The 27,851-nt window shown below is 47.6% G+C and overlaps 1 protein-coding gene across 2 annotated transcripts; it reads right to left on the reverse strand.

Moving 5' to 3' along the window:
• Window positions 1–5,513: 5,513 nt before the first annotated feature.
• Window positions 5,514–25,878, reverse strand: SIX2 (SIX homeobox 2). 2 transcript variants are annotated; one of them, XM_053284231.1, is made up of 2 exons: window positions 24,838–25,878; window positions 5,514–8,074 (listed from the first exon to the last, which is right to left on the reverse strand). In XM_053284231.1, exons 1-2 carry the CDS (start codon window positions 25,395–25,397, stop codon window positions 7,771–7,773), a joined length of 864 nt encoding a protein of 287 aa, XP_053140206.1. In that variant the 5' UTR covers window positions 25,398–25,878; the 3' UTR covers window positions 5,514–7,770. The 2 variants fall into 2 exon arrangements, with proteins under 2 accessions (XP_053140206.1, XP_053140205.1); XM_053284230.1 differs by having other exon boundaries at window positions 24,832–25,878.
• Window positions 25,879–27,851: the final 1,973 nt, after the last annotated feature.

The following is a 27,851-nucleotide window of genomic DNA, read 5'->3' on the forward strand; positions in this document are numbered from 1 at the left end:
TTTCGACTCCTGGCGCCCACAGAGCCCTGTGGTTGTCTTTGGTAGAATACAGGAGGGGCTTACCATTGCCTCCTCCTGTGCAGTATGAGATGATGCCTTTCAGCATCTTCCTATATCGCTGCTGCCCGATAAAGGTGTTTCTCATAGCCTGGGAAACATACCGGCGGGATTTGAACTGGCAACCTCTGGCTTAGTTAATCAAGTCATTTGCCCGATGCGCCATTAGGTGGCCAGTAGAAAAGAAAAATCCACGGAGGTGAAGACGGAGGGAAAGTTTGAGAACCAAGACCTCACTTAAATGGGGTGGGGGGAGACACTTTTTTGGGGGAGAAAATATGTTTTGGGGATTGACGTTATGAGTTATTAGGTTTAACGGGGGAGTTCTGCAGAATGACGGGGGAATTCTTCACACACTCAGGAGGTCTCTGCAAAATAATGAACATATAATTGGTTTTTCTTGAGTATGCACAAGAGTAGATCTTTAAGATGTGATGAGACTCTTCTTCCCCCATCTCTTAGCTCTCTGCCCTAAAAGTAAAGTGTGCTGTCAAGTCGATTTTGACTCCTGGTGCCCACAGAGCCCTGTGGTTTTCTTTTGCCATAACCAATATTTATTAAGTCTTCATTTGTTCATTTATTACATTTATATCCCGCTCGTCCTCTAAGGAGCCCAGAGTGATGTGTGCAAGGTTATGGCTCTCCTCACAGCAACCTGGGAGGCAGGTTAGACTGGGATCAACATAACCACCCACTGGCTTCAGTCTCCTTCTGCTTCCCTCTCCCCCTTCCCTGACATCTCCTTGTCCTTGCCCTGCACTTTTTAGGACTTGGTTCCCACGCACGATTCCCATCGCTTCTTGCTTGGCTTTATTCAATTAGCGACCACCAGCATGATCCATCACCGTCGGTGCCCTGCTACTCACAACTATTCACCTCCACTTTTGAGTTAGTAGAAAGCAGTGGTGTTCACACGTGCAAGTTTATCGCAGGTGTTTACCCCGCGTTTGAGGCATAAATACTCCTCATCGATCAAACGCCACATACCAGTTTTCGTTCCATTTGGCAGCCTCAAACGTCTTTTTCCACTGACTCACGTGTTCAGTTCATAGAGAGTAAGAAACCTTCCTGTGAATTGACTGTGAGTGACAGTCCCTAAACTGTATATCCTTTCTGCCCTTTTGGTGTTCTGTACAGTTCCTGCCATATGGTTGGTTGGTCCTAAATTAATGTCAAGTCGTGGTAACTTAAAGGGTGTGTCTACATTAGACTTAAACCGGTTTATCATTCATTCCTGTCTTGTGTGTAGTTTGGTTATTTTTGTTAATTAGAATGTGCAGAATATGTACAAAAAGGAACACTGCTCCCTAGGGTGCCACCTGGGGTGGGGGTGGGGAGTTGGGGGCACGGATTCTGGCCATGACCCTACCAGTGTTCCCTCTAATAGGGATTCCCAGATGTTGTTGACTACAACTCCCAAAATCCCCAGGTGCAGTGACTTTTGGTATCATTTGAATCTTCAGAATGCATAATCCAGGTCTCTGGGGGACTCCAGCCTTAGGAACATCCTGGTAAGGGAGATATTATTCTTAAGGAGCACAGCCATCACACACACACACACACACACACACACACACACACACACACTTCCCCTAAACAGAATAACAGGAGAGGAGAGCTGGTCTTGTGGTAGCAAGCATGACTTGTCCCCTTAGCTAAGCAGGGTCCACCCTGGTTGCATATGAATGGGAGACTAGAAGTGTGAGCACTGTAAGCTATTCCCCTTATTTATATACTGCCCAAAACGCAAGTCTTGGAGATGCCAGGGAGGGAACTTGGAACCTGACATGAAGGTGCTCTTCCCAGAGCAGCCCCATTCCCTAAGAGGAATATCTTACAGTGCTCACACATCTCCCATTTAAATGCAAACCAGGATGTACCCTGCTTAGCAAAGGGGACAATTCATGCTTGCTACTACAAGACCAGCTCTCCTCCCTTCCTAGATCTCATCTGTACTTCCTCTTCATTTCAAGCACACCACAGTTGTGTGTTTCTTCTTTCTCTAAGAGCACCAGTCTCCCATCCTCATTTCCAGCCCCTCCCCCAATACCTGGCCCCCTTTTCCTTCCAAATATACCAGCAGCTGGCTGCCTCCATCTCCCTCATACAGTCCTATCACTCTAAGGCAACCCATTTCTCTTCCCTTTTCTAAAAATCACCTCTCCGTGCTCTTCGGTCGGAGGTTCTCAACCTTGAGTCCCCAGATGTTGTTGGACTACAATTCCCATCATCCCAGTCACAATGGCCATTGTGTCCTGCGGTGATAGGAGTTGTAGTCCAACAACTTCTGAGGACCCAGGATTGGGAATCCCTGCTCTAGGTCATCAAGAGACTTGAAAATTTGTACAAGAGGTACAAATGTGTACTTTCCCAAAAGTAAGGTGGGTGGTTAGTGGATAGAGGGCAGTGGAGATATGGCTTTCCTCACTTTCTTTTGCTTCCTACATACCCCTGCTAACAGTCCCCTGCTCGCTGATCAAAGAGGCACTTTTAAAAAGTGGGGATTCTATTTAGTGAGCAGGGGAAGCGGGCCCTATCCAGCCCCAGCACAGCCCCCCTCCAGTGGCTGTTGCTGGTGTCTACCTTATGTTTCTTTTTCAGATTGTGAGCCCTTTGGGGACAGGGAGCCATTTTATTCATTTATTTATTTGTTTGTTTGTTTATACAGTGGTGCACCTAGGTAATTTTGGAGCCCGGACCTGGAGGGCTTCGGAGCTCCCTGCTCTGGCTGGTGGGGGGGGGAGCTAAATTTTTTTTAAACCATTTTGCAATGGGATGTGAAGACAGGTGGTGGCCAGCAGGGTGCAGACCGAGGTGGGGGAGGCGGTGGGCAAGGTCTCCTTCCCTGAGCCCCCCTGACGCCCAAATGACAGGCTGGGCTATTTTCAGCCCATTTAGGGACTCTCTGCACATGTGCATAGAGGCACAAAATGGGCCGAAAATGGCCCAACCTGTCATTTGTGTGGCAGGTGGGCTCAGGGAAGGAGGAACATAGGAACATAGGAAGCTGCCATATACTGACTTAGCTCAGTATTGTCTACACAGACTGGCAGCAGCTCCTCCAAGGTTGCAGGCAGGAATTTCTCTCTTCCCTATCTTGGAGAAGCGAGGGAGGGAACTTGAAACCTTCTGCTCTTCCCAGAGTGGCTCCATCCCCTGAGGGGAATATCTTACAGTGCTCATATGTGGTCTCCCATTCATATGCAACCAGGGTGGACCCTGTTTAGCTAATGGTTCAAGTCATGCTTGCTTCCACAAGGTTTAACTTGCCCCCAACCACCCTCCTGTGAGCATGTGTGGGGCAGGTGTGGGGCAGGTGTGGGTCAGCGGAGGGGCTCTGGGAAGGCCCCCCAGAACATTTGCAGGCCCCTTTGGAGACAGGAGGCCACGGACCAGATCCCTAAGGTCCGTGGCAAAGTGCACCTCTCTCTCTATATCTATGTACACTGCTTTGGGAACTTTGGTTGAAAAGCAGTATATAAATATTTGTTGTATTCCTATTTGTATTTCTCTCCATCTCTTTAAAAAGACCTTGAAGACTGGAAACTTTCAAAGTAAGGTTTACTTTTTAAACTCACAGGTATGTCTGTGGATGGATGGAGACATGAAATACTCCATAATCTATCTTTGAAAAAAGCAAGTTCAGGTGATCAGTTTAGTTCAAGGATTGGTGCACAGGATCACATAATCCACAGAATAATGGGGGGGGGGCGGGTGTCGTTCCTTGAAGGCATCTAGTCCAGGGTTTCTCAACGCTGGGTCCCCAGATGTTATTGGACTTCAACTCCCATAATCCCCAGCCCCAGTGGCCTTTGGTTGGGGATTATGGGAGTTGAAGTCCAATAACATCTGGGGACCCAATGTTGAGAATCCCTGATCTAGTCCAACCCCACCTGCTCGGATGCAGAAAATCCAGAGCTAGAGCATTCTCAGCAGTTGGCTGTTCCGCAAGCGAGAGCCTTCAGCAAGGGGGAGCCCCCTTCCCCACCCCATCACCACTGATCCAATTATCAACTACTTTTACTGTTAAGAAGCTTCTCTTAACGTCCAACCAACATGTACTCTCCTGAAATTTAAGCCCATTAGATCCAGTCCTGCTCTCTGGAGCAGCAGGGAACAAGTCTTTCTCCTCCTCTGTATGGCAATACTAACCTCACACAGAAACTGAAGTCACTACATAGGGACATAGGAGGCCGCCTTACACAGAGTCAGATCATTGGTCCATCTAGCTCAGTAATCTGAGCTAGATTGGTCCATCTAGCTCAGTGGTAAAACTGCCGCCCTGTAACCAGAAGGCTCAAGGTTGACTCAGCCTTCCATCCTTCCGAGGTCGGTAAAATGAGTAGCCAGAATGTTGGGGGCAATATGCTAAAAATCATTGTAAACCGCTTAGAGAGCTCTGGCTATAGAGCGGTATATAAATGTAAGTGATATTGCTATTGCTAATTGCTACACTGACGGGCAGCAACTTCTCCAGGGTTTCAGGCAGGAGCCTCTCCCAGGGATTGGACCTAGCGTGATGCTAACGGGCAAATTTCCCCTAATCCTTATTCCTGAGTCAAGAATGGAAACATAGAAACATAGGAAGCTGCAGTATAGGGAGTCAGGCCATTGGTCCATCTCGGTTAGTACTGATTACACTGACTTTCCAAGGTTCCAGGCTGAAGTCTCTCCCAGCCCTACCTGGAGATGCCAGGGATTGAACCTGGGACCTTCTGTAGGCAAAGCAGATGCTCTTCCAATGAGCTACACAGCCTCCCACAATTTAGGAAGGCTTTCCAATATGTCACATGCCCCAGACTGCCTTCATAGGAACATAGGAAGCTGCCATATACTGAGTCAGGCCAGTGGTCTATCTAGCTCAGTATTGTCTTCACAGACTGGCAGCGGCTTCTCCAAAGTTGCAGGCATTTCTCTCAGCCCTAACTTGGAGAAGCCAGGGAGGGAACTTGGAACCTTCTGCTCTTCCCAGAGCAGCTCCATCCCCTGAGGGGAATATCTTACAGTGCTCACACATCAAGTGTCTCATTCATATGCAACCAGGGTGGACCCTGCTTAGTTAAGGGGACAAGTCATGCTTGTTACCCCAAGACCAGCTCTCCTCTTCCTTTTGCCATCACTTGTCTTCACTTGACAGAATCACGGAAAATGTAGTTTTGTGTGACAGTGCCCTATGTTGTATGTTGGAGAACCTACTTTGTCTTCTTGAACTGTAATACCTGGGATCTGGGGAAGGGGATCTATTACAATTAAATTGTAATAATTAAATTCTATTACAATTAAATTCAATCTATTACAATTAAATTGGTTTTCCTTAAACAGGCATGTCAGAACCTACACACACGGGCGCACACCATGGGAAGGACAGTCAGTTAAAAGCCAAAGCCTTAATCATTAGCACAGAAAGCTGGATTTCTCGATTTTATTATAAAATAGAAGCAGAAATATTTTTCCAAATACTGTATTCACATAATATAAACAATACACATTAGTCGAGGGGCGGGGCTTGCTGGCGCTTGATATTGTCCTGGGTTTCGATGAGCAGCAATGGATTATGATATATATAGATAGATAGGATAGATATAGATATAAGGCCTGCTCCTGGCCCTGTTTGATTTGGGTAGGTGTCATGGACCCCATGTGGGCCAGAATCAGGGTCCAAGGCTGTGATCCAGAAGCCACTTAAGCCTGGACGATTAAGCAGAGGACCCAGGGTGACCCCAAAAGACTTCAAGGAGGGGGAAAGTTATTCTTAATATGAATAATAATAATGAGTGATATAGGCTTATCTCAATGTTAAATGTGCAAAACGCTGTACAGTCTTTATCCTCACAAACAGCCCTGTGAGGTAGTTCACCCTTTGCTCCCATTCTACAGATGAGGGAACTGAGGTTGAAGAGCACCCCCCCTGAGGTGATGAGCTCTTCCAGCTTCAAGTCCAAATGTGGAGTCACTGAATCGGTTGAAGGGAAGTTCTCTGGCTTAGGCGATTTGTGGATCGCACCTTTCTTGTTCAACCCACCCAGAGAAGGGAGGGGGAGCACCACGTGGACAAGGCAGCCCGGTTGGAGGGTTGTTGTATTTTTACTTTTTTTTTTTTTTGCATAGCATAAGCTATAAAGTAGAATACAAGGGGAGTGGGCCATTTCTAGATGCAAGCTGCTCTTTTAATCTGCTTCAAAAAGAAAGGCAAGACTTCCCTTGGAACAGCAGCCCCTCCCATAATGCAATGTGATTTTTGACCACCATTCACAACCTACTATCCTGTTGCAGTCTGTAGAGAGGCCCTGGGATAAAATAGATGGCAAAGGATCACTCTGATTCCCTCCCCCCACAAAAAGAGCGAAGCAAACCACTCCTTCTGTAGGGGACATACTGCCAAGCAAAAAGTCACAATCGTAACCCAGTTTGGATGCCCCCCGGTCAAATTTTCAAGTAGCATCTCTCAGACTGCACCCAGAGTTCTCAAAAGTGGGTGCCCAGATGTTGTTGCTCTATAAGTCCCATAACAGAGTTATGGGCCCAGATCTCCAGAAATTTTCTCTCCCCTGCCCAGTTTTTTTTAATACACACTTTCTCTTTTAAACTGTTATATTGTGCTGTAATGGAGAATAACTGGAGAGGTAAAACCTGGCACCCCAACTTTTTTTAGCAATTCCCCTAAACCCTTTAGGCTGGCCATGGGCCTGATTCCCAGCCACAATATTGTTGGGCTACAACTCCCATCATCCCCAGCCAACATGGCCATTGTGGCTGGGAATGGTGGGAGTTGTAATCTAACAACATCTGGGGGCCCACGTTTGAGAACCCCTGGACTACACCTTTTCAGCTCATTCAGGCTACACCTTTCATAGAGCCTTGAGAAGATGCAGAAACCAGCAGGTGACCAAGAGTTTGCTCCAGACTTGGCATGAAAGGCACGCCACTTGCTGATCCGTTGCACCATTAGAGGGGCAGGTTGAGAACTGATCAACTCTAGGGTGGAATCGGATCAAGTACCAAGAGACGGAAGTGAGAATGCCGATGCTACCACCCTCGCCCTTCCCACTTAGCTCCATCCAGGAGTGCAGACAGAGAGGAAGCTTGAGGAGCAACTTCTCACATTTTGGAGGGGAGAAAATATGTGTTGGGCACTGAAGAGATGGGTGGTTCGGTTTGCTGGAAGGGAATTCAATGAAATGAGGGAAAACCTCAAATGCTTATGGGGGGATCTACACCCCTGGCTCAGGGGCGTAGCTAGGGGAGATGTTCTGGTGGCCCCTCAGAGTGAGGCAGATAATGAAGAAAATGGGAAGGGGTGAAGCTGGCGGGGGCGGTTCTTTGAACCCTTTTGCTCAATTATAGCTACACCCCTGCCCTGGCTCCTGCACTAATCTTCCCTCATCTCATTTAAGAAATGCTAAGGAAGAATGTCCACCTCTCTGCACCAGTTTGGCCAAACCCTCGTTAAGACTTCGTCCACTTTCCTGACGACTTTAGCGTTGCGCAATGTCTAACGTTTACACAGTACCTTCCACGCAAGTCCAAAGCCAGCCGACAAGCCATCCCAAGCGAGACAACGGATCCATGAAGGACTTTGCCATCCTTTTCAATTTTTCCTGATAATAAGTATAAGTTGTTTAAAAAAAAAAGGATAAAAAGAAGAAAACTGAGTGGGAAGCTTGGGTTCAGGGAACAATGGATGCCAGGAAAGGGTTTGTGTTCCGATTCCTTTTAAGAGCCAAGGTCGACCAAGTTGGAGGACATGGAGTTAAGGATGGAGTCCTGCAAACTGTGGTGGTGCAGAGGGTCCGCGCTGGGTACAGGAATGGCGCTAGGACCCTGGGGGTGGCCCAAGCCATGGAGCGGCTGTAAACCTGCGTTCGAATTGAGCAGTAAGGCGGGGCTGGACGACGAATGATCCGGGGTCCCTGAGGGCGTTTTCTCGTCTTCCGAACTGCCCAAAACCGCCTTATTGCCGTTCAGGGAGGAGGAAAGTGGGTTGTGGCCGTTGGAGCTGGAATTTTCGTTGTTTTCCCTGGAAGGGGAAGAGAAAGAGGGGGAGATCTTAGATTGCAACACAACAGTCTTGTGATGATGCAACTGTCCGCCCTATTTGATGCAGCAGGCCTTTGTGTTTAACTGGAAATACGTCGCGCTGGGATCCAGGGCCCTTCCCCCAAGATGCACTCTTGTAGATAGGACAGCAGCCTTGCGGGGATTCCCGGACTTGGGTCCCCAGATATATTGTTGGGCTACAGTTTCCATCATCTCCATCCACAATGGCTGAAGGTTGGGGATGATGGGAGTTGTAGTCCAGTGTCATCTGGGAACTCAAATTAGAGCCCGCCCCCGCCCCCCCTTTAATGGATCTACTACTACTGTTACTACAAATATTTACATACTGCTTTTCAACCAAAGTTCTGAAAGTGGTTTACATAGAAAAATAAATAATTCATCAATAAGATGGCTCCCTGTCGCCAAAGGGCTCACAATCTTAAAAGAAACTTAAGGGGGACACCAGCAACAGCCACTGGAGGGAAGCTGTGGTGGGGCTAGATAGGGACAGTTGCTCTCCCCCTGCTAAATAGAGGGGGGTGGGAATCACCACTGTAAAAAAAGTATGTTTGCTCAATTAGCAGGGATGTATTTAATGCATTGATCCTATAAGCACTTACTTGGAAACCACTGCCACTGAAATCACTGGCACCTATTTCTGAGTAAACATGGATAGGATCGGGCTACACATCTACCTAATATTTTTCATGGACATCAATCAGGAGGTGCATTTCACTCTGTGCTCACAATCTTCAGTCTGTTTGGGACAATCTTGTCCCAGTTTCTGTGGGTCTATGCGACCGTCTTCCTGTGCCCACAATTCAGTTATTAGGATTGCAACTGAGTCCCCCCACACTGTGTCACACACACCACACTATGCACAGCTCACTGTCATCTATTTAAGAGTATCAACCGGAGTCCAGTGTATTTCAGGGGCAGGACAGGGGGACCCAGGTTTAGATCCCCTCTCAGCATTTGGACTGGACCTAGACCTTCAGAAAATGCCTCTGGCATAGCTTTCTGCACACTGTACCATTAAAGCCAGCATTTCAGGGGAAATCAATTACATTTCTATCCAATGATGTAGCTGCAAATTCAGAAGTGCAGGCTTTCTCCATGACAGCCCCCATGGCCAACCCAACAGCCAGAGAAGCCGAGAAGAAGTACTGTGGTCCATCCCTGTTCATTCTCCCTTCACTACACCTCCTGCTTACATCCAGGTAGCACTTTAAGGCTGTATGCCCACTTACTTGGCAGTTAGGTCCCATTGAAAATCCCAGCTTAATTAAAAAAACAAACAAACAATCCAGATATCAGATATCTGGAAGTCAGTCCTACTGAGGACTGAAGCACTTACTTCTGAGAAATGTGCTCAGGATCTGGGCCTTAAACACCGCCCTGAGCTATTTGGGGGAAAGGAGGATTAAACAAGTTAAGTAAGTAAGAAAGAAAGAAAGAAACTAAGTAGAGTCACCTTAAGTGGTGCAGCGGGGAAATGCTTGACTAACAAGCAGAAAGTTGCCAGTTCAAATCCCTGCTGGTACTATATTGGGCAGCAGTGATATAGGAAGATGCTGAAAGGCATAATCTCATACTGCATGGAAGGAGGCAATGGTAAACTCCTCCTGTATTCTGCCAAAGAAAACCACAGGGCTCTGTGGCCACCAGGAGACAAAATTGACTTGATGGCACACTTTACCTTTAAGTAAGTAAGTAGATAGATAGATATCGATGAATAAAAAACCCTTAAGCCAGCCTGATCCATCACCCCAACTCAGAGAAAAAGCTGGGATTTCAGCTAGTTTGCCTTCAAACTTAAATGCATTTAGGGAGAAATCCCAATGACTGCACCCAAGCTTACTTCCAAGTAAGCCTATCGTTATGGAAGGCCCCACTTCCATCCCCAAGCAGAGAAGGTCAGCGCTCTACAGTTTCCTTTCCAGGGAGCACATTGGGGAAACTTGACCCCTTGCTTAGTCTTATTTGCAGAGGGACTAAACAAAGTATCTGGGAAGCAGTTCCTCTCCCGTAAACAGAGAGCAGCCTGTTTCAGATTCTCAGAGAGCAACCCTGTGCAACCTCCCCCACCCCTTCACCAAGGCCGCACCCCAGCTTCAGCAAAGTCTGGCTAGCAACGCTCAGCCCTTTCAACTGCAAACTAGGTACTTCTCTGTAATTATATCTATCTGTTTATCATATTTTTATAGCGCCATCTCTATGCTCCTTCTTCACCCAGTGTTCCTTGTAAAAGGGATTCCCAGATGTTGTTGACTACAACTCCTATCATCCCCAGCCAAAGGCCATTGCATCTGGGATGCTGGGAATTCTAGTCAACAACATCTGGGAATCCCTGATAGAGAGAACACTGCCCCCCACCCCAGTTCCTTACAGATCCAGCGCCTGCAGATAAGTTGCCCATTTGGGAAGCCATCCAGAAGCAGCACAATAAAGTTGTTTTGCCAAGCCCCTAACCACCACTCACAGGCACAAGGGATCCCACAGCGCTACTTAGGATCGCAGCTGACTCTAAGCAAGTGATACCTAATAGCTAAGTGATAACATTTGCTTGCAGTAGGAAGCTGCCTTATACCGAGTCAGACTCTTGGTCCATCTAGCTCAGTATTGCCCACACAGACTGGCTGCAGCTTCTCCAAAGTTGCAGGCAGGACTGTCTCTCAGCCCCATCTTGGAGATCAGGATCTAGGGAGGGAACTTAGAACCTTCTGCATGCAAGCATGCAGATGCTCTTCCCAGGGCAGTCCCATCCCCTAAGGCAGGGTTTCTCAACGTGTGGGTCCCCAGATGTTATTGGACTTCAGCTCCCATAATCCCCAGCTCCAGTGGCCTTTGGCTGGGAATTATGGGAGTTGAAGTCCAATTACATCTGGGGACCCACACGTTGAGAAATCCTGCCCTAAGGGGAATATCTTACAGTGCTCACATGTAGTCTCCCATTGAAATGCAAACCAGGGCAGACCCTGCTTAGCAAAGGGGAGAATGCATGCTTTCCTCCCAAAAGACCAGCTCTCCTCCCATAATTGGCAGGCAAATGTTACTGGGACCCACCCATCTGCTTGAGTACTTCTGGGGTGCCATCCAGGATTCCTTGTAACAGGGGTCCCCAGGTGATGTGGACTACAACTCCCAGAATTCCCAGCTGCAAAGGCTTTGGCTGGGGATTGTAGGAGTTGTAGTCGTCAACATCTGGGAATCTCTGTTACAGGGAACACTGAAAGTGGTCCTGTGAACGGATATCTCTCTGTCACAATCTGCAGCAGTTTTCCAGCACTCACAGTGGCTGCTCGCAGAATTCTGCAACTGGCACAGACCTTCCACGTGATGATCTTAGGACTCCGACAGCAGCAGGTGACTCCTTGCCTGAAAGCGAGTCCTGAGAATGGACTCTTAACTTTTGCATTCTTTGAAACGGGCCGTAAGTCCCACTAGTTTCAGGAAAAGCGACCCACTCATTAGACACCCTAACAGAAGGCAATGCCAGGCACACTCCTGGACTTGGCCATTATTAAGATCTGTACACCTTGTTGCAATGAAAAAACTCTCAGAGCAGTTTACAGAGCAAAAAGAATGAGGGGAACATGGCGCCATGGTTCTCTACCCCGAGGGGCTCACAGTCTCAAAGGAAACAGAAAGGAGTCGCCAGCAACAGCCACTGGAAATGATCTGCTGGACTGAACAGGGACACTTGATCCCAGCTCGGAAGCTGCCTTATCCCTAGTCAGAGCATTGGTTCTTCGAGCTCAGTATTGTCTGCACTGACTGGCAGCAGTTCTCCAAAGTTTCATTACCCTCCACCCTACCTGGAGATGCCGGGATTGAACCTGGGACTTTCTGCATGCAAGCAGATGCCCTGCCACTGAGCGATGGCTCCAACCCCACCGCTGCTGAATTTGCTCTTGCCCTGCTAAATATAAACAGCCGCCAGAGACGCCTGGTGCCCACAGAGCCCTGTGGGTGTCTTTGGTAGAATACAGGAGGGGTTTACCATTGCCATCTCCACGCCGTATGAGATGATGATGCCTTTCAACATCTTCCTAGATCTCTGCTGCCCGATATAGTTGTTTCCCATAGTCTGGGGAACATACCAGCGGAATTCGAACCAGCAACCTCTAGCTTGCTAGTCGAATCATTTCCCGCTGCACCATTAGGGGTTAGGTTAGCAGGGGTTAATTGCACCTATGGATGTAGGATAAGGATGCTGATCTCCTTGAAGTCCACATCCAGGAGAGCTGGTCTTGTGGTAGCAAGCATGACTTGTCCCCTTAGCTAAGCAGGGTCCACCCTGGTTGCATATGAATGGGAGACTAGAAGCGTGAGCACTGTAAGATATTCCCCTCAGGGGATGGAGCCGCTCTGCGAAGAGCATCTAGGTTCCAAGTTCCCTCCCTGGCTTCTCCAAGATAGGGCTGAGAGAGATTCCTGCCTGCAACCTTGGAGAAGCCGCTGCCAGTCTGTGAAGACAACACTGAGCTAGATAGACCTATGGTCTGACTCAGTACATGGCAGCATCCTATGTTTCTATTTATCTTGAACAGTGGGTGGACGGGAACAACATAGCTATAGTTTGCACCACGCTACACAGGGTGTTCCTTCCAGAGAGAGATTAAGAAAGGAAAGCGGGGAGGGGTTGGCCCGGGGGTGCGGGTGGACACACGACTGAAAACCAGCATGATAGCCTCAGCCTGCAAACCTCCAGAGTCTCCTTGAGTCCATCTCCGCTCTGGAGGGCTTGTAAACAGCTTGCGGCCGGCTCAGTTGAAAGTGTCGCTTGATACAAATTCCCCGCACCCGCTCCCTGCAGAGATTAGAAAGCTCTGGGAGGAAGGGAGGGAGATGAAGCGGGAAGGGGTCGTGTTGGCACTTTCATGCGCATCCTAGAAAGTGGGGTGGGTGGGTGGGAAGTGACACACAGACCCTGGCCGCCTGCTGCCGACGAGACTGACTTCGCAAAGCTGGGGATGCAGCATAGAAATATACCACTTTATTGAGGATCTCTTCCTGAGATCTCCGCGGGCGCTAATCCGTCCCCCCTCTGCTTATTCTGAAGCGTGCCCGTGTAAAGGGAAACAGATAAAATCCCAAAATACAGCGGCAGGAGAGAGAGAGAGAGAGAGAGTGAGTTTCTTTTTCCTGAACCGAGAGAGGAAATGTCCCTTACACCCGGTGGCAGGCAAAGATTTCTTCAGAGGGAGCCGGGCCTCGGCATGGGCGAGCCAGAGGGCGGAGGGGAGGGGACAGGGAAGCGCTCCCCCGCCGCACACAGGTCACTCGCCCTCAGCGCATTGTTGAACTACGGGATGATGGAAAGACACCTTACAGAGAGGTAGAGTGCTGTGCCCCCCCCTATTAATATATAGAGAAGGCACCGAAGCCACGACATAAACAAAACACTTTCTCCTGGGCTGGCCCCCTTTTATGTTTTGGATGGGAGAGTTAGTATGAAATGAAGGAGTTCCCCCCAGAAATCTAACATGTGGGACAAAGCTGCCCAATCCCTATGCACTTTGCTCCCACCCCATCTATCGATCGATCGATCTACATATATTTCCTGGTGGCCCCCTGATTTCAATCCAGCTGGCTTCGAAACAAAAAAGTAAGTAAAGTAAGCTCCATCGAATTGAAAGAGGGCTTGCTTCCGAGTAAACATGCGTAGGATCCCACCGTGGTGGGATTGCTGGAACTGACTTCCACTGGAAGAATTGTTTCAGCAATAAAGCCCCTCTGGCTCTGAGTTCCAGAGAGGTGACTCCCTAGTCACTGGCTGACATGACGCGGGAAATTATTCAAAGTGATCCCACTGAAATTAAAAGGAACATGATAGATATTGAAGTCCTTCTGGTTTCAATGGGATAACTTTCAATAATTTTCCTCATCGTTTCAGCCACCATATTTAGGACAGAAGTCTTAGGGTCTCATAAATAAAGCTTCTGAAAAGTTTGAGCAAACCTGCTTCCATGTAAGGCTACCAACCCAAGGTGGTAGCTGAAAGTAAGCCCACTGAAACACACACACACGGAAAAGCCAGCCCCATCCTAAAGGTAAAGGTAAAGTGTGCCCTGGCGCCCACAGAGCCCTGTGGTTTTCTTTTGGTAGAATACAGGAGGGGTTTACCACTGCCTCCTCCCACGCAGTGTGAGATGATGGCTTTCAGCATCTTCCCATATCGCTGCTGCCCGATACAGGGGAAACATACCAGTGGGGATTCGAACTGGCAACCTTCTGCTTGCTAATCAAGCATTTCCCGGCGGCACCACTTAACAGTGATATCAGAAGTAAACATGCAAAATAAAAGTATCACCCGTATTGGGATTGCTTCCTGAGAGCTCCACTGAGGCTAAACCATTTCCCCTCCGTCCAGTCCTCGCTGTTCCATAAGAGTGTCAAAGTTAGGGGCTGCAGCCAAAGATTCCTGTGGCGCCTGAAAGCCTAGCCATTTTATGGGGCCCCGAGCTTCATTAGTGTAGTAGAGCCTGCTTCATTGCACACACACGAAGAGGACAAACCGTTTCCAGTGTTTGCTCTATGAACCTGATGAAGCTGGCAGCTGAGGCCCCGAGAAAATAGTTAGTCTTCGGGTGCTACAAGGCCTTTTTATTTTTATTTTATTATTATTATTATTTTGTGGATTTTTTTCAGGGAATGAAAAATTAGAGCGACTGGCTTTGGAGAAGAACTCAAAGGAGAAAAGGACCAACACGACCTTTTCTAGTCAGAAATCATAACTTGAATGCCCCCACTGTATAGATATCAATCAATTGATCAATTGATTGGGCGGTATAGAAATCAATCAATCAATCAATCAATCAATCAATCAATCAATCACTGAAGAGCAATGTACTAGCTAAGTTACTAGTCCCATTCTAACCGCCTGCACCAGGGGTGTAGCTATAACTGAGCGGATGGGTTCAAAGAAACCCCCAGCTTTTGCTGCCCCCCCCTCCTGATTTTCCACCCTCCCTATTTTCTTCATTATCTCCCTCACTCTGAGGGGCCTCCTAGGAGAGGAGCAAACATGCCCCCCCTCCCCTAGCTATGCCCCTGGCCGGCAGGCTAGAGGCCTATAGAAGTCAGGTCCTTTCATAGAGGGGCCACTTTTCAAAAACCTCACCATTCACCAAGCAATTCAGGTGGCGCATTTGAGTTTTGGAGTGGCTTGTTTGAGAGGAAATGCGCTAAAGCATAGGGATGTTAATTTGAATTGGGGGGAGTGATTGCGTTTTAAATCAGACTGGTCACTGATCTTGAAAAGGACAAGAGAAGAGAAGAGAAGGGGAGACTTCACTTCTCAGGCTATGACTGATGCTCGGAAAGATAAGGCAAGACTTCACAACTTCAGCCCTCCAGCTGCTGGTGGACTACAACTCCCATCAGCCTTGACTTTTGATAACTGTGGTGGGGATGATGGGAGGTGTAGTCCAACAACAGCTGGAGGGCCACAAGTGTTGCAGTCCTGGTATGAAAGTCATTGTCTGGGCTTGCATGGTTCTTTTCTTAGGTCCCTTCGTTTCCTTTCCGTTGCATTTCCCCAAATTTGGAGGGTCTGGGAGGGCTGGGTTATCAACTTGTTAAAGGGGAAGGGCTGGGAGGGTGATATGGGGTGGGTGGAAGAGGAGTAAAGGATTTTGGCTTTATAGCTGCTTGAACTATTGTTTGCAAACATTAATTTTCACTTGATTGCTGACAATAGATCAGAGTTAAAATGAAGAAAAGGGGAAAATAGAATAATATTTGTTACTGTACAAACAAAACCACACAGTAACCAATAGGGAACAAATAATAAAGAAAGGGCAATATGACCCAAGATAACCCCATAACAACAACAATTCTGTCAAGAGCAATTTTCAGTTAGAATTCATTGTTTTAATGCCCACACTGAAGAATATGCTAAATTAATAATCCCATATTAACTGCATACTACAGGCTGTGGGGTAAAAGATCCCTTTCATAGCTGGGATAAGGCCCATCTGGGAAAAGTCCATCATCCTGTTTCCAGAAGTGACCAGCCAAAAAGTCCCCACTATTGTGTGTAATGGTTTAATGTTAAAAACCAATATATTTTTTATTATTATTTCTTGTTTACACAGTCAGACAGGTATTATTGACTGGTTTGTTTTATCCAGACATCGAGTCCTTCCCAAGGACCTGGGATGGCTGAATTTTATTGTCAATGTTGTTGCTGTTGTTATAGATATCGTTGCAGAATATAGGCTGTTCCCAGTAAAGCTGCTTTTTGTAATTGGCTGATGGTGATTTCTGTGGCCCCTATGGTGTTGAGGTGCTCTTCAAGGTCTTTTGGAACTGCACCCAGGGCACCAATTACCACTGGTATTATTTTGGTCTTTTTCTGCCACAGCCTTTCAATTTCAATTTGTAGATCTTTGTATTTGGTGATTTTTTCTATTTCTTTTCTTCTATTCTGCTATCCCCTGGTATTGCTATGTTGATTATTTTAACTTGTTTTTCTTTCTTCTCGACTACAGTTATATCTGGTGTATTGTGTGGCAGGTGTTTGTTTGTAGTCGGAAGTCCCATAATATTTTTACATCTTCATTTTCTTCAACTTTTTCAGTTTTATGGTCCCACCAATGTTTGGCTACAGGTAGCTTGTATTTTTTGCAGATGTTCCAGTGTATCATCCTTGCTACCTTGTCATGCCTTTGTTTGTAGTCAGTCTGTGCGATCTTTTTACAACAGCTGATTAGGTGGTCCACTGTTTCATCTGCTTCTTTACAAAGGCGGCACTTGCTGTTTGTGGTTGATTTTTCGACTTTTGCTCTTATTGCGTTTGTTCTTAGTGCCTGTTCTTGTGCAGCCAGTATTAAACCCTCTGTTTCTTTCTTCAAATTGCCATTCTTAAGCCATTGCCAGGTCTTGATGATGTCTGATTTTCCGCTTATATTGTGCAAATATTGACCATGCAGTGGCTGCTTTTTCCATTTTTCTGCTCGGTTCTTGACTTGTTGTTATTATTATTGTTAATATTATTATTATCATCTCTGCTGGGTGTAAATAGGGAGAGGACTGGAGGTAAATAATGTGCTCCGAGACCTCTTATAACCATATATATATTCCCTAAGAGCTCTGAGCGTTTCATTTACATTCGCCCAGTAATCCTTTCAACCTTACGACAGGTCAGTATTATTATCTCCCTTTCACAGATGGAAGAAGAGACTGCGAGATCGCCCTCTTGGTTTGCTTGAGACCACCCAGTTTGCAACCTAAAGCACTCTTAGTCGGGAGCAGAGGCCGCAGAATTCACTTCCAAGCAAACATGCACAGGATCGAGCTGGACGCCACATCTGAAAAGAAGCCCGGCTCATAGTCCGAGCTCTTTACCGTCCACTGCGTTACACCCGCTCAGGTAAAATGCCGTGGCTTTTGAATGGATTCCATCTATGCACTTAATATTCCACATAAATGTTACTGAGTACATAGATAATCATCCTGTTACGCGTTTCTTGTGATGCTATTTAATATAGTTACAGGAATCTAACCCTTGACAACTCGATCAGTCGAATCGAGCCAGATAAATCGAAGCAGTTAAGCAGACTTCTTGCCACTGACGTCAGTGAGGCCAGCTTGGTTTCAATCCAAATCGAAATGCGGCTGAGGAGAGGCGCCTGGTTCAGTTCGAGGCATATCCGAGTTCAGCACCACGTTTGCACCTGGGTCCTAAGCACAGTTTTTAACACTAGGAAGCTGAAATCAAATGCACACAAGGAAATTGCCCCCAACCTTAAATACCTAGATGAGGAAGTCGGCCCCATTAGTTACAGTGTGCACCTTGATCTTCTGCTTATTTATTGAAGTTTGTGCTGAGTGTCTTCTGTTAGTAGTAAAAGGGTTTCACCTCATCAAATCTGCACTGGGGTGAGGGAGGGCTGACCCAGCGCACAATCCAGCCAAAGTGAAGCTCAGGTTTTCAGCCCGCTTCTCAGTATGTTTACTTGGAAGTAAATCCAAGCTTGCTCCCAAGTGGGTGTGCAAAAGATTGCAACTTTCCTTTGCTTCTGCGCAGGCTTTTCTTGGAAGTAAACCCCATGGAACTCAATGGCATTGACTTCCGACTATCGGGCTATAAATTGCGCTTGGAATTTCACTAGTCTGATTTTTAGATTGTAGCGAATATGAAGTCAATATTTCCCAAATTATTACTAATAGGACCGATTGCCGAATTGCGATCCTAAGCACTTTACTAAGCGCTGCTGGAAATCGACGGCACTTTCACCTCCAAGGACACGTGGCCAGGATTGTGGCCCTAAAAGGTGTTCATAGGGAAATCTGAAGCCAATGGCAAATCTTCCACGGATGAAGATTTTCACCAACTGCACCCAGACGCCTTTTGATTATTTCGCCTTTTGAGCATCATTAAGTCACCAGCTTAAGTTGGGATTCAGGTGAAGGGAAATTATTGTCAGGAAAGGGCTTCATAGGACGAGCCACTTGGTCCACGCCCCTTGGCTTGGAAATCGAGGTCAAGGGAGCACCCTGCCCACAGGACTCTGCAGGTCCTGAAAGGCTGCCGCAAATGCTACCATCAGACGCTGGAAACCTCCAGACAGTACTCCAGTTCCCTTCTTGTGGGCATTCTCTCTCTCTCTCTCTCTTTCTCTCTCTCTCTCTCCTGTTAGCAGTGAGCTGTTATATTTCATCTCATCAGACCTAGACTTGGGGAAAAGCACCCCCTCCCCACAGTGAGCAACTGAGTTTTTAAAAGCCAACTCCATTTAGGGAAACTGATGGAGCAAATTCCGAACGGGGTCCGTCTCCTCTGCCAGTATTCCAATGTTCTCAACATTCTATCTGAGTGCTGAAGCGTTCCCACAGGCAGGCACTCGACGCCCAGGCTTGCATTGCAACAGGATCGCTTTCCACGCCACCGGGGACTGGAGGTCCGCCCCCGTCCTCAAACTGAGGCTGCAATCTTTTGGGAGTAAGCCCCGTGGGACTTAACGGGACTCGGCGGCAAGCATGGCTGCGCCTGCACATTCCGTACCTAAAGATTATCCAGCCGCCGCCGCCCCCCCCCCCGCACGCCATTAAAAAGATCTCCTAATTCGAATGTCTTGTGTTTCACATACCGAAATAGCTGGGGCGTGTGGGACCTGGCTTTTGGTAGCCCTGCCAAGTTGCCTCCAGGGGCCTCTACCGAGGAAGAACTACGCACCAGGAGTGGGTGTTCTGGGTTTTTGTTTTGTTTTGTTTTGTTCGGGGTAAATTTATCTCCTATGGCCAAGAGCAGAAATTTATGGTATTGAAAGGTTTAATGAAATCATGTAATGCAGGGTTCATAGTGAGAAGGGAATGTGCCCAGGGGTAGGAAATCGCTTTTTAATTCGCAGAGTTTGTAACCGGTTGTCAGATTTGCAGCCTGTGTCTCAATCCGGAAAGTACCACCTCAACCCATTTATTAGACAGTCAAAAGGAAGAAGGCATCCTGTTGAAATATGGTATAGAAATAGTAGTAGTAGTAGTAGTAGTAGTAGCAGCAGCAGCAGCAGAAGCCCAATCACGGATTGCTATCGCAATATACGAGTTAAGATCCAAAAGCGTTGGTCTATTCTCGGAAAGCTGAACCACACGACGTCTGGGGCTGCTATCCAGCCCACATTTATTCGGAAGTAAGTCCTTCTGAACCCAGTGGGACTCATTACCGAATAAACATGGAAAAGATGGAGTTGCCCGTCCAGTATCTCCCCTAGAATCTTATCCGTTGCCTAGGCCCATTGGCAAACCATGACAGCAGACCTCATGGATTTAGAACTATTTTAGTCTTATTAAAGGCAATCAGGATTCCGAAACCATCTTAAACCCAAGCGGCCAGGGGTTTTAATGCATTATTAGCGAGAATATTTGTATACCGCTTGTCAACAAGGGCAAAAGGTCTTGTCAACAAGGGCTTGTCAGCAAGGGCAAAACCGCCCTGAGCCATTTTTGGAAGGGCGGTATAGAAAGCTAATAAAATAAATAAATACATACGTACATACATAAAGTTCACAAAGCGGTTACTCTAACCTCACACTCCGCCCTTCTACAGCTTTCAGGATCTGAGGGGCACTTATTTATTTATTTATTTATTAAAACTTTTATACCGCCCTTCCAAAAGGCTCAGGGCGGTTTACATTAAAGCCAGTTTAAATTTATAGCCGGTTACTTCGGATTAAAGGATTTATACTTGGGAGTCATATTGTGAGCGGCTTTGGGGGCTTGGCTCAAAAGCGACAGGGAAAACAACTAAATAAATCAGGTGGCCTGCACAACCTAAGGTCAGATCCGGCCGCTGGGACTTTTTTTTTTTTTTTTTGCTGGCCCCATCGGTTGTCCAAAGTTTTGTGGCATCTGAGGCGAGGTGCAAAATGCTGCCTTGCCCCATCATGGCCCTAGTAGGGGTCAGCCCCCTTTCAAAATTAACCTTTGCAAGCTTTGAAAGTGCACAAGGGGTAGTTGGGAGGAGGAAAGGTTCCTAGCAGCCTACTGTTCTCTCCTCCTTCTGTGGTAACTAATAACTACTTTCATTTACATTTAATAATGTTAATGTGTTATTTATTATTATTATTATTATTATTATTATTATTATTATTATTATTATTATTATTATTATATTTTAATACTTAACATATTTGTATACCGCCCACAACGCAAGTCTCTGGGCGGTTTACAACAGTGTAACCATTAATGTGCTAAACATTTACCTCGACCCCCACGCCACCAAATTATGGTTGGTTCCAGGCCACTGGGCTATTTGAGTTGTGCACCCCGAGATAAACAAACAAGTAGGCCCTGGGGGACATGGCAGGACACTTCTGAGTGAGCGTGAGTGGGAACGGGCGCGCGTAAGGGGCCTGTGTGTGGGCCTCCGGCCCCTCAATCCACTTTTGCCTTAAACCCATCTGACCACCTCCCAGCTGCAATCCGCATTCTCGCACGCCGGCTCAGCTCGGCCCTCCTGCAGACGTTGGCCTACAACTCCCATAATCCCTGGCTATTGGCCACTATGGCTGGGGATTATGGGAGTTGTAGTCCAAAAACAGCTGAGGGGGCCTAAATTGAGCAGGCCTGCTTCGGAAAATCTCCCAGAGAGTCGATTTTGGATGACAGCCGCAGACTACAGTAGAGGGAGGAGGTCCAACCAGGCGATATATCTCCGTTATTAGCCCCACATGTCTTGGTGGAAACAGAGGCAGGAGCCCTCGCGGTATTCTGGGGTTTCTACCCCACGGGACCCCCTAGGAAATCTCCTGCCACTCACTTTATTTGTGCGAGATCGTGCCAAAAGCTAACGCGGCCGGGTCAGGAAGCGAAAGGGCTCGTGGAATATTGGACATCAAAAGCGTAGCGCCGAGCCCTGTAAGGCCCCTAGTCCTGCGGTTGTTTGGCAGGACTCTTTCACACGTGCTAATTGTACAAGGGCTGACACTTGCCCTCCTTGTGTGCGTGGGATCGAGTGTTTGGGCGTCTAAATTACTGCCAGTCTGCTGAAGATTAGGCTGGGCTTTTTCATCTATGTATGTTAACTGGCCTATAGAGAAAGAGAAAGGTTGGAAAATGATTTCCCATCGATACCTACTGGGGTTATTTTCCAAATAGACGTGCCCAAGACATACAAGTTACACATGGGGTGGGGTGGGATGGGGTGGGGGACGAGAAAAATGTTTTCAGCTGGTCAAACACACTCTATTCCTGATAACTCTGGCAAAGAGGCACCTTTTAACGTGGTGATTCTCTTTATTTAGCAGGGGGAGAGTAACTGGCCCTATCCACCCCCAGCACAGCACCTCCAGTGACTGTTGCTGGTGTCTATTTCATATTTCATGTTTCTTTTTAGATTGTGAGCCCTTTGGGGACAGGGATCCATCTTATTTATTTGTTGTTTCTGTGTGTAAACCGCCCTGAGCCACTTTTGGAAGGGCGGTATAGAAATCGAATGAATGAATGAATGAATGAATAAGGCCCAAGGCTTCCTGGGAATAGGTAGTCCTTGTGAAATAAGCAGCGCCCAGAGACTAAATGAAAGGGGTCCTAAGATGGAAATAGGTAGGAATTATTGCCAGGTAACTTGAGTTTAGCACTAAGGCGCCGGGCTGCGCATTACACAGCATAACACTCAGTGCGGTGGAAACTCACAAATTCCTCCTAAACTCCGGCATCAACTCACAAATCACAGGGCATAAACTCCGGAGGAGTTCCATGGGCTGATTTATACTCGAATTCACTTGGAAATCTACCCCATTGGTTGAAAGGCCCAGTCAGCGCCGTTTAGAACAGCGGGGTTAAAATGTGTTAGTAGCGGGGTGCACGCTGCAAACGAGCCCCACTCACTCCAGAGCACTCTGTTAGTCTGTCGGACTGTTCAAGTATCATGAACTCCGTTAATCCACAGGGTGCACCCAGAATCCTGTGAATACTTGCGTGTTCCCGGTTGTCCAGGCGCAACAGGCCTAGAAATACAAATCTACCACTAAGTCCTCAATGAAAGGGTGCCCTCTGGAACCCAGACCCTCTGACTTCTTGATTACTGTGATGTCTTTTTTTCTGAGGTGGTCCCCCCACCTCCCGCCCATATCAAGCTTTCTGAATCCTATCAAAGGCTCCTTGGTTTCTATCACGCCGCAGAAGAAATCTAGGAAAGGGACGCTTCTATTTGGAAGTGATTTAGCGTTTACAGCTTTGGCATTCCACCTGAAACTACTGTATGATTCTGCGACTGAATGGTCCTCTCGTTGAACCTGGCTGTATAAACCTTCCAGGTATGACCGTGCCTGAGGCTGATTTATTTTGTTGTCATAAGTGAAGGAACTACTCTGTTCCCAATCCTATGTATACTTGTTCTTAGGTTCTTACCAAGAACACTCAACCCAAAGAAAGTAGGCATAGGACTGCCGCCTTAAAGTTGTTGGCCGGGTGTTACAATCCATACAACCCATTTACTCCTTAGCAGTCCTATTCAAGTCAGTAGAAGTGTTCCAAGTTGTTGCTATTGGTCAGCTTATCCGAGCTCGCCTTTAGGGGAGGAAGGGGGAAAGCCACAAATTCCTGCGATTTTCAGACTCCAAAAATATAATTTATTCTAAATGGATGCTCTTATTACTGCTCAGTGGAAATATATTTATATTGGTAGTTTGGAATTGTAGCTAATTTCTGTCCCACAGTTCGTTATGATTGCTCTGCCTGGTTCCTGGATGCGCCACTAGACCTTCTGTTTACACGGAAGTAATGAAACTAAAGGAATTTCCATCCGGACAGATAAACAAGCTCCCTTGGACAGTAAACTGAACGGAAAGGATGATGGGATTTAGTTAAAAAGTGTTTTTAAGATCAGGAGGTGGCCGCTACGCAGATTAAAAACAAAACGCCGCTTTCTCTTTAGTAAATGTATCTGTAAAATTCAAAGACTACGCAATTAAAGTCGATATTTTTACTATACATCTCCGGAAATGAGTTAATTACTATCGACAGTGTTAAATAATTATTGGCGATGACAGCGGCTTTAACCACAAGTTCATCTGCACCAACTAGGCGAGGTGCTTTTCAGAGAGACAAAGGGTTCAAGGCCTGTGTGTTTGGGCCAGACTGAGAGCAACTTTTCCAGCAATGCTGCGTGAAATCAGTCCGTGCTCTACCAACCTGTTAATCTGGTGCAAATTCTTGAAATGAATGAAGTTGCTAGCCGGCACCAACTGGAGCAAATTCAGTCAGGAATAACACGAACTCTTACATTTGAGTTTGATCTCATCACTAGTAAGTTTGTTTTAGATAGGGTAAAGCTGGTCATATTTTCTCTAGAGAGAGGGCCTGACTATGACCTTATGGTCTTTTAAAGTGTTCAGGTGAAGTGCAGGCTTTCTTATTAGTTATAGAGGGATTTTTAAAAAAATCTATTTTCAATGTTATCTTCGGTTCCTTCTTTCGGGTTAGCAAAATGGCTTATTGATTATATTTTGTTAAATACATAAGTCGCTAACCCGGAGTTTTGAGATTCTACCAAACAGAAAGTTTTGGACAGAACAGAAAAATTCGACAGGCAGATAAAAACCGCGCAGATTTTAAAGGACATTCAAGTTTACAGCACAATCCTAAACCTATTTACTCCGAACTAGGCTCCAGCGGTTCGGAGGGGTTTACTCCCAAATAAGTGTCGATAGGATTGCAGCTCCGTCCATTCAAAACTCAGTGTCATGGATTTCAGACTCGTTTTGCAAGGAAGTGGCCAGGAATCAAGGCCCCAATCTTCCTCTGGAATACAATCAGTTCTCTGAAAGAAGTCCCAAGTGGTCTAGAGCGCGAGGGTGCAACTTGCGTTGATTTTCGTGATCCTCTTTTTCTTGGCGTTTGGCGAAGCGGCTAACCTAAGATGATGTCCGAACAGAGAGAGGCCAAACCCCTGTCCCACTTTAAAACTACTTTAAAAGTGCTTTCCTTCCTGCCCCAGATAAGTTTGATGATTTAAATAATTTGCCGCCCGGCCTGATCCTATGCGCGTGTGCCCAGAAGTCTCACTGAGATCTATAAGAATTACTGCCAAGTAAGTGTGTTTAGTATTGCCGCCTAATTTGGAGTGTTATGTCTGAACAAACTTAAGAACTGTCGCTGTGACACCTCCTCCCCCCACCCCCACCCCCGCCGCGGAATGTTTTGCCAGAGGGGCCGCAAGTTGCGTGCAAAGCCCACCCCGAGTTGGGAGCCGGAGGATCAAGCGAGCGAGCGAGCAGCGGTACTTACTCGTACCTTTCCTTGGCCTCCGCCGCCCGGTCCCGCTGCCTCCGGTTTTTGAACCAGTTGCTGACTTGGGTGGTGGTGAGCCCGGTGGCCTCGGCCAGCTCCCTCTTCTCCCGGGGCGACGGGTAAGGGTTGTGGGCGTACCATTCCCGCAGGACGCTGCGGCTCTTCTCCTTGAAGCAGTAGCTGGTCTCCTCGCCGTCCCAGATGGAGCGGGGCAAGGGGAACTTGCGGCGGACCCGGTACTTGCCGACGGCCCCTAGGGGTCGCCCCCGCAGCTTCTCGGCCTCGATGTAGTGCGCCTTGAGCCACAGCTGCTGCAGCTTGGGATGGTTGTGCGCCGAGAACTGGTGGCTCTCCAGGATCTTGTAGAGCTCGCGGAAGTTGCCCCGGTGGAAAGCCACCACCGCCTTGGCCTTCAGGACGCTCTCGTTCTTGTGGAGGTGCTCGCACGCCGGCAGCGACCACAGGAAGCGACCCAGCCTCTCGATGTTGCCCCCTTGCTGGAGCACTTCGCACACGCACGCCACTTGCTCCTGGGTGAAGCCAAAGGTGGGCAGCATGGACATGGTGGCGCGCGCCTTCGGAGGCCCCTCGCTGCCGGCGGCCGCCGCTTAAAGCATCTGCCCTGGCCGAAAGGGGGCAGCCGCTGGGTGCAACGCTGCCGCCGCCGCTGCCGCCGCAGGCACCTCCTGGGGGCGAGGGGGCGCGCGCGCGAGACGGCCGCCACCAATCCGGAGAGGGCTTGGGCAGGAAGCAGCCAACCGCCGGGCGTGCCGAGCCACTCACTTGCGAAGGGAACACCCCGGGGTTAGGTCGGCGCTGCTGCCGCCGCCGCCGCTGCTATCGAATCTTCGCGGGCGGGGGAGGATCAAAGGACGCGGCCGGCGCCCACTTTCACTTTTTGCGGGCTGTTTGTTTGTGTTTGTAAGTCTCCCGGTTCCGATCGGCAACTTTTGCGCCTCTATTGTGCGCGAGCAGCAGCGCGAACAGCGGTGGAACTTTCGCTCTCCCCACCCCCGGGCTGGGCTTGGGAGCTCAGCTCTCTCTCTCTCCCTCCTCGCCTCTCTCTCTCTCTCTCTCTCTCTCTCTCTCCCTCTCCCCCCCGCCCCCGCCGTCAGCGATAGGATCTCTTACATGGAATCTAGTGCTAAAAAGTCCTGCTCCCCCTTCTTCTTTTTCTTCTTCTTCGTCTTCTCTCTCCTCCTCTTCTCTTCTCTTTGCCGGGTTCCCCCCTCCCTTTCCCTCTCTCGCTCCCTCTTTCCAAATAATATTATTCTAAACTGGCATGAAAAAGTGATTAGCCGCGCTGTGATTGGTCCAGTTATCTGACCCGGGGACTGCCAAAGAGAAGACAATAGTTTTAATCAAATTATTTGCCATGGTGACGCTGTCAATCAAAGGTAACCGGATCTGTTTTGAGGTGGCTCCCCGGCTCAGTTGACAGATTGCCTTGAGCCACTCAGAGGCGGGCTTTTGAGAGCTGGGATAATACTAAGAAGTGGGGAGCGGGGGAGGGAGGGGAAAAAATGTCTGCTGTGATTGACACTGCAAAACACGGAAAGAGGGAGGGGGAGTCCCACCCAGGCCTGTCCACTGACTGACAGCGGGGGCGCTACAACACCGACGGGTCCCCCCAGCCCAACCGTTTAGCTACCTAGCCTGATGCTTTCCAATTCGAAAAATCTCAGATTCGAGGGAAAGTTTTCTGCAGATCTCTGAAGCGTCTTAGGATAGTAGACAATTCTATTGGCGAACTTTTGTGTAGTCCTGGCGATGGAAAGGAAGAACTGCAGACTTTTACACAGTGGTCATCTTCCTCAAATAAAATATGGAATCGAAAGTAATCGCAGACAGCCGGGCTTCCTCTTGCATAGGGCCTGCCTCTGGTCTCACTAACATTGGGAGTCATTTTAACAACGTTTCAGTGTTAGTGATCTGTCTTTTCAACCCACATTTCCAGTCGATAAGCTGTCCATTATCAGTTATTATTTCCATAGAGTGTTCTCCTTCCGAATTCAGTTTCAACCGAAATACTAGGTTTTTAAGAGATTGAAATCGCAATTCGTCCAGCAGGGACTTCAATTTAACTGGTGAATCTTAACTGGCGCCTCAGTACTAAAATGCATGCACTTGCGTGTTTGTTTAAATGTATGCATTTACCTGAAGATAAGTAGCATTGATTCAAGAGAACTTGTTCAGAGCGGTTGGTATTGCAGCCTAACATGAAAATCTTACAGACTATTTAGGCAGCAGTCCTGTCTGTGTACATTTGGCATTTTACTTAGTATTTCTCAGTGTGCTTGGGAATTACTTGAGAGGAAATTTCTTTGGAATCAATGTGACTGGGCTTCTTCGTTGAGAATGGGGGTGCCAAGTAGTATCAAACTATACTTTTTCTTACACCGTGGATCTTGTTTCTCATACAATTGCAGACATACATTTAAAAATTCCTAGTCTGCAGTCTTCTGAACAATCTATCCACCGTTCCACAGTTTGCCTGTGATCGACAGACCGGCTCATTAAGATGGAAATAAAGATATGTTGCGCACATTTCCTCTTCCTATTTTTATTCCTCAACATCTGTTAATTTCACCTCTTCATTCTAAATGAAAAATGTTGTGAAGGCAAGAAATTGAGAGATCAGAGATCGGCAGACGTTTCTGGTTTCAAACGGAGAGTCCAAGACCTTTTAACAGAACAAGTGGGAGAAGTTCATAACGGAAGCTTTAGGGCTTCTTCTTCAGAGTTTTGTGACCCCCCTCCCCAGTATTCCGCTGCATCAAACGCGGAGACCTTTCAGCTTGTCCCTTCCTCGGTCACCCAACTCTCGGTGCTTAAAGAGAGAGAAGAGAGAGAAGATACACTCGCAAGAAATGTTCCTTTGGGTCTCAATTTCCTTTAGAACGTTTCTTAGGAGGAACGACTTTCCCAGATCTTCTTACCTGGCTAATGCTGACGGAGGTTGATCCAGTACTTCAATTTGCAAAATGGTAGGTGCCAGAGCTGTCTGGAAGTAGCAT

This window comes from Hemicordylus capensis, chromosome 1 (genome assembly GCF_027244095.1).
Source record: "Hemicordylus capensis ecotype Gifberg chromosome 1, rHemCap1.1.pri, whole genome shotgun sequence".
Classification (NCBI taxonomy): domain Eukaryota; kingdom Metazoa; phylum Chordata; class Lepidosauria; order Squamata; family Cordylidae; genus Hemicordylus; species Hemicordylus capensis.

Excerpts from the sequence above, each read along its gene's own strand:
- SIX2 (XM_053284230.1), bottom strand. The coding sequence starts at position 25,397 with ATGTCCATGCTGCCCACCTTTGGCTTCACCCAGGAGCAAGTGGCGTGC. Across the intron at positions 8,075-24,831 it reads GAGGCCAAGGAAAGGTACGA|GGAAAACAACGAAAATTCCA; the intron begins GTAAGTACCGCT and ends TTCCCCTTCCAG.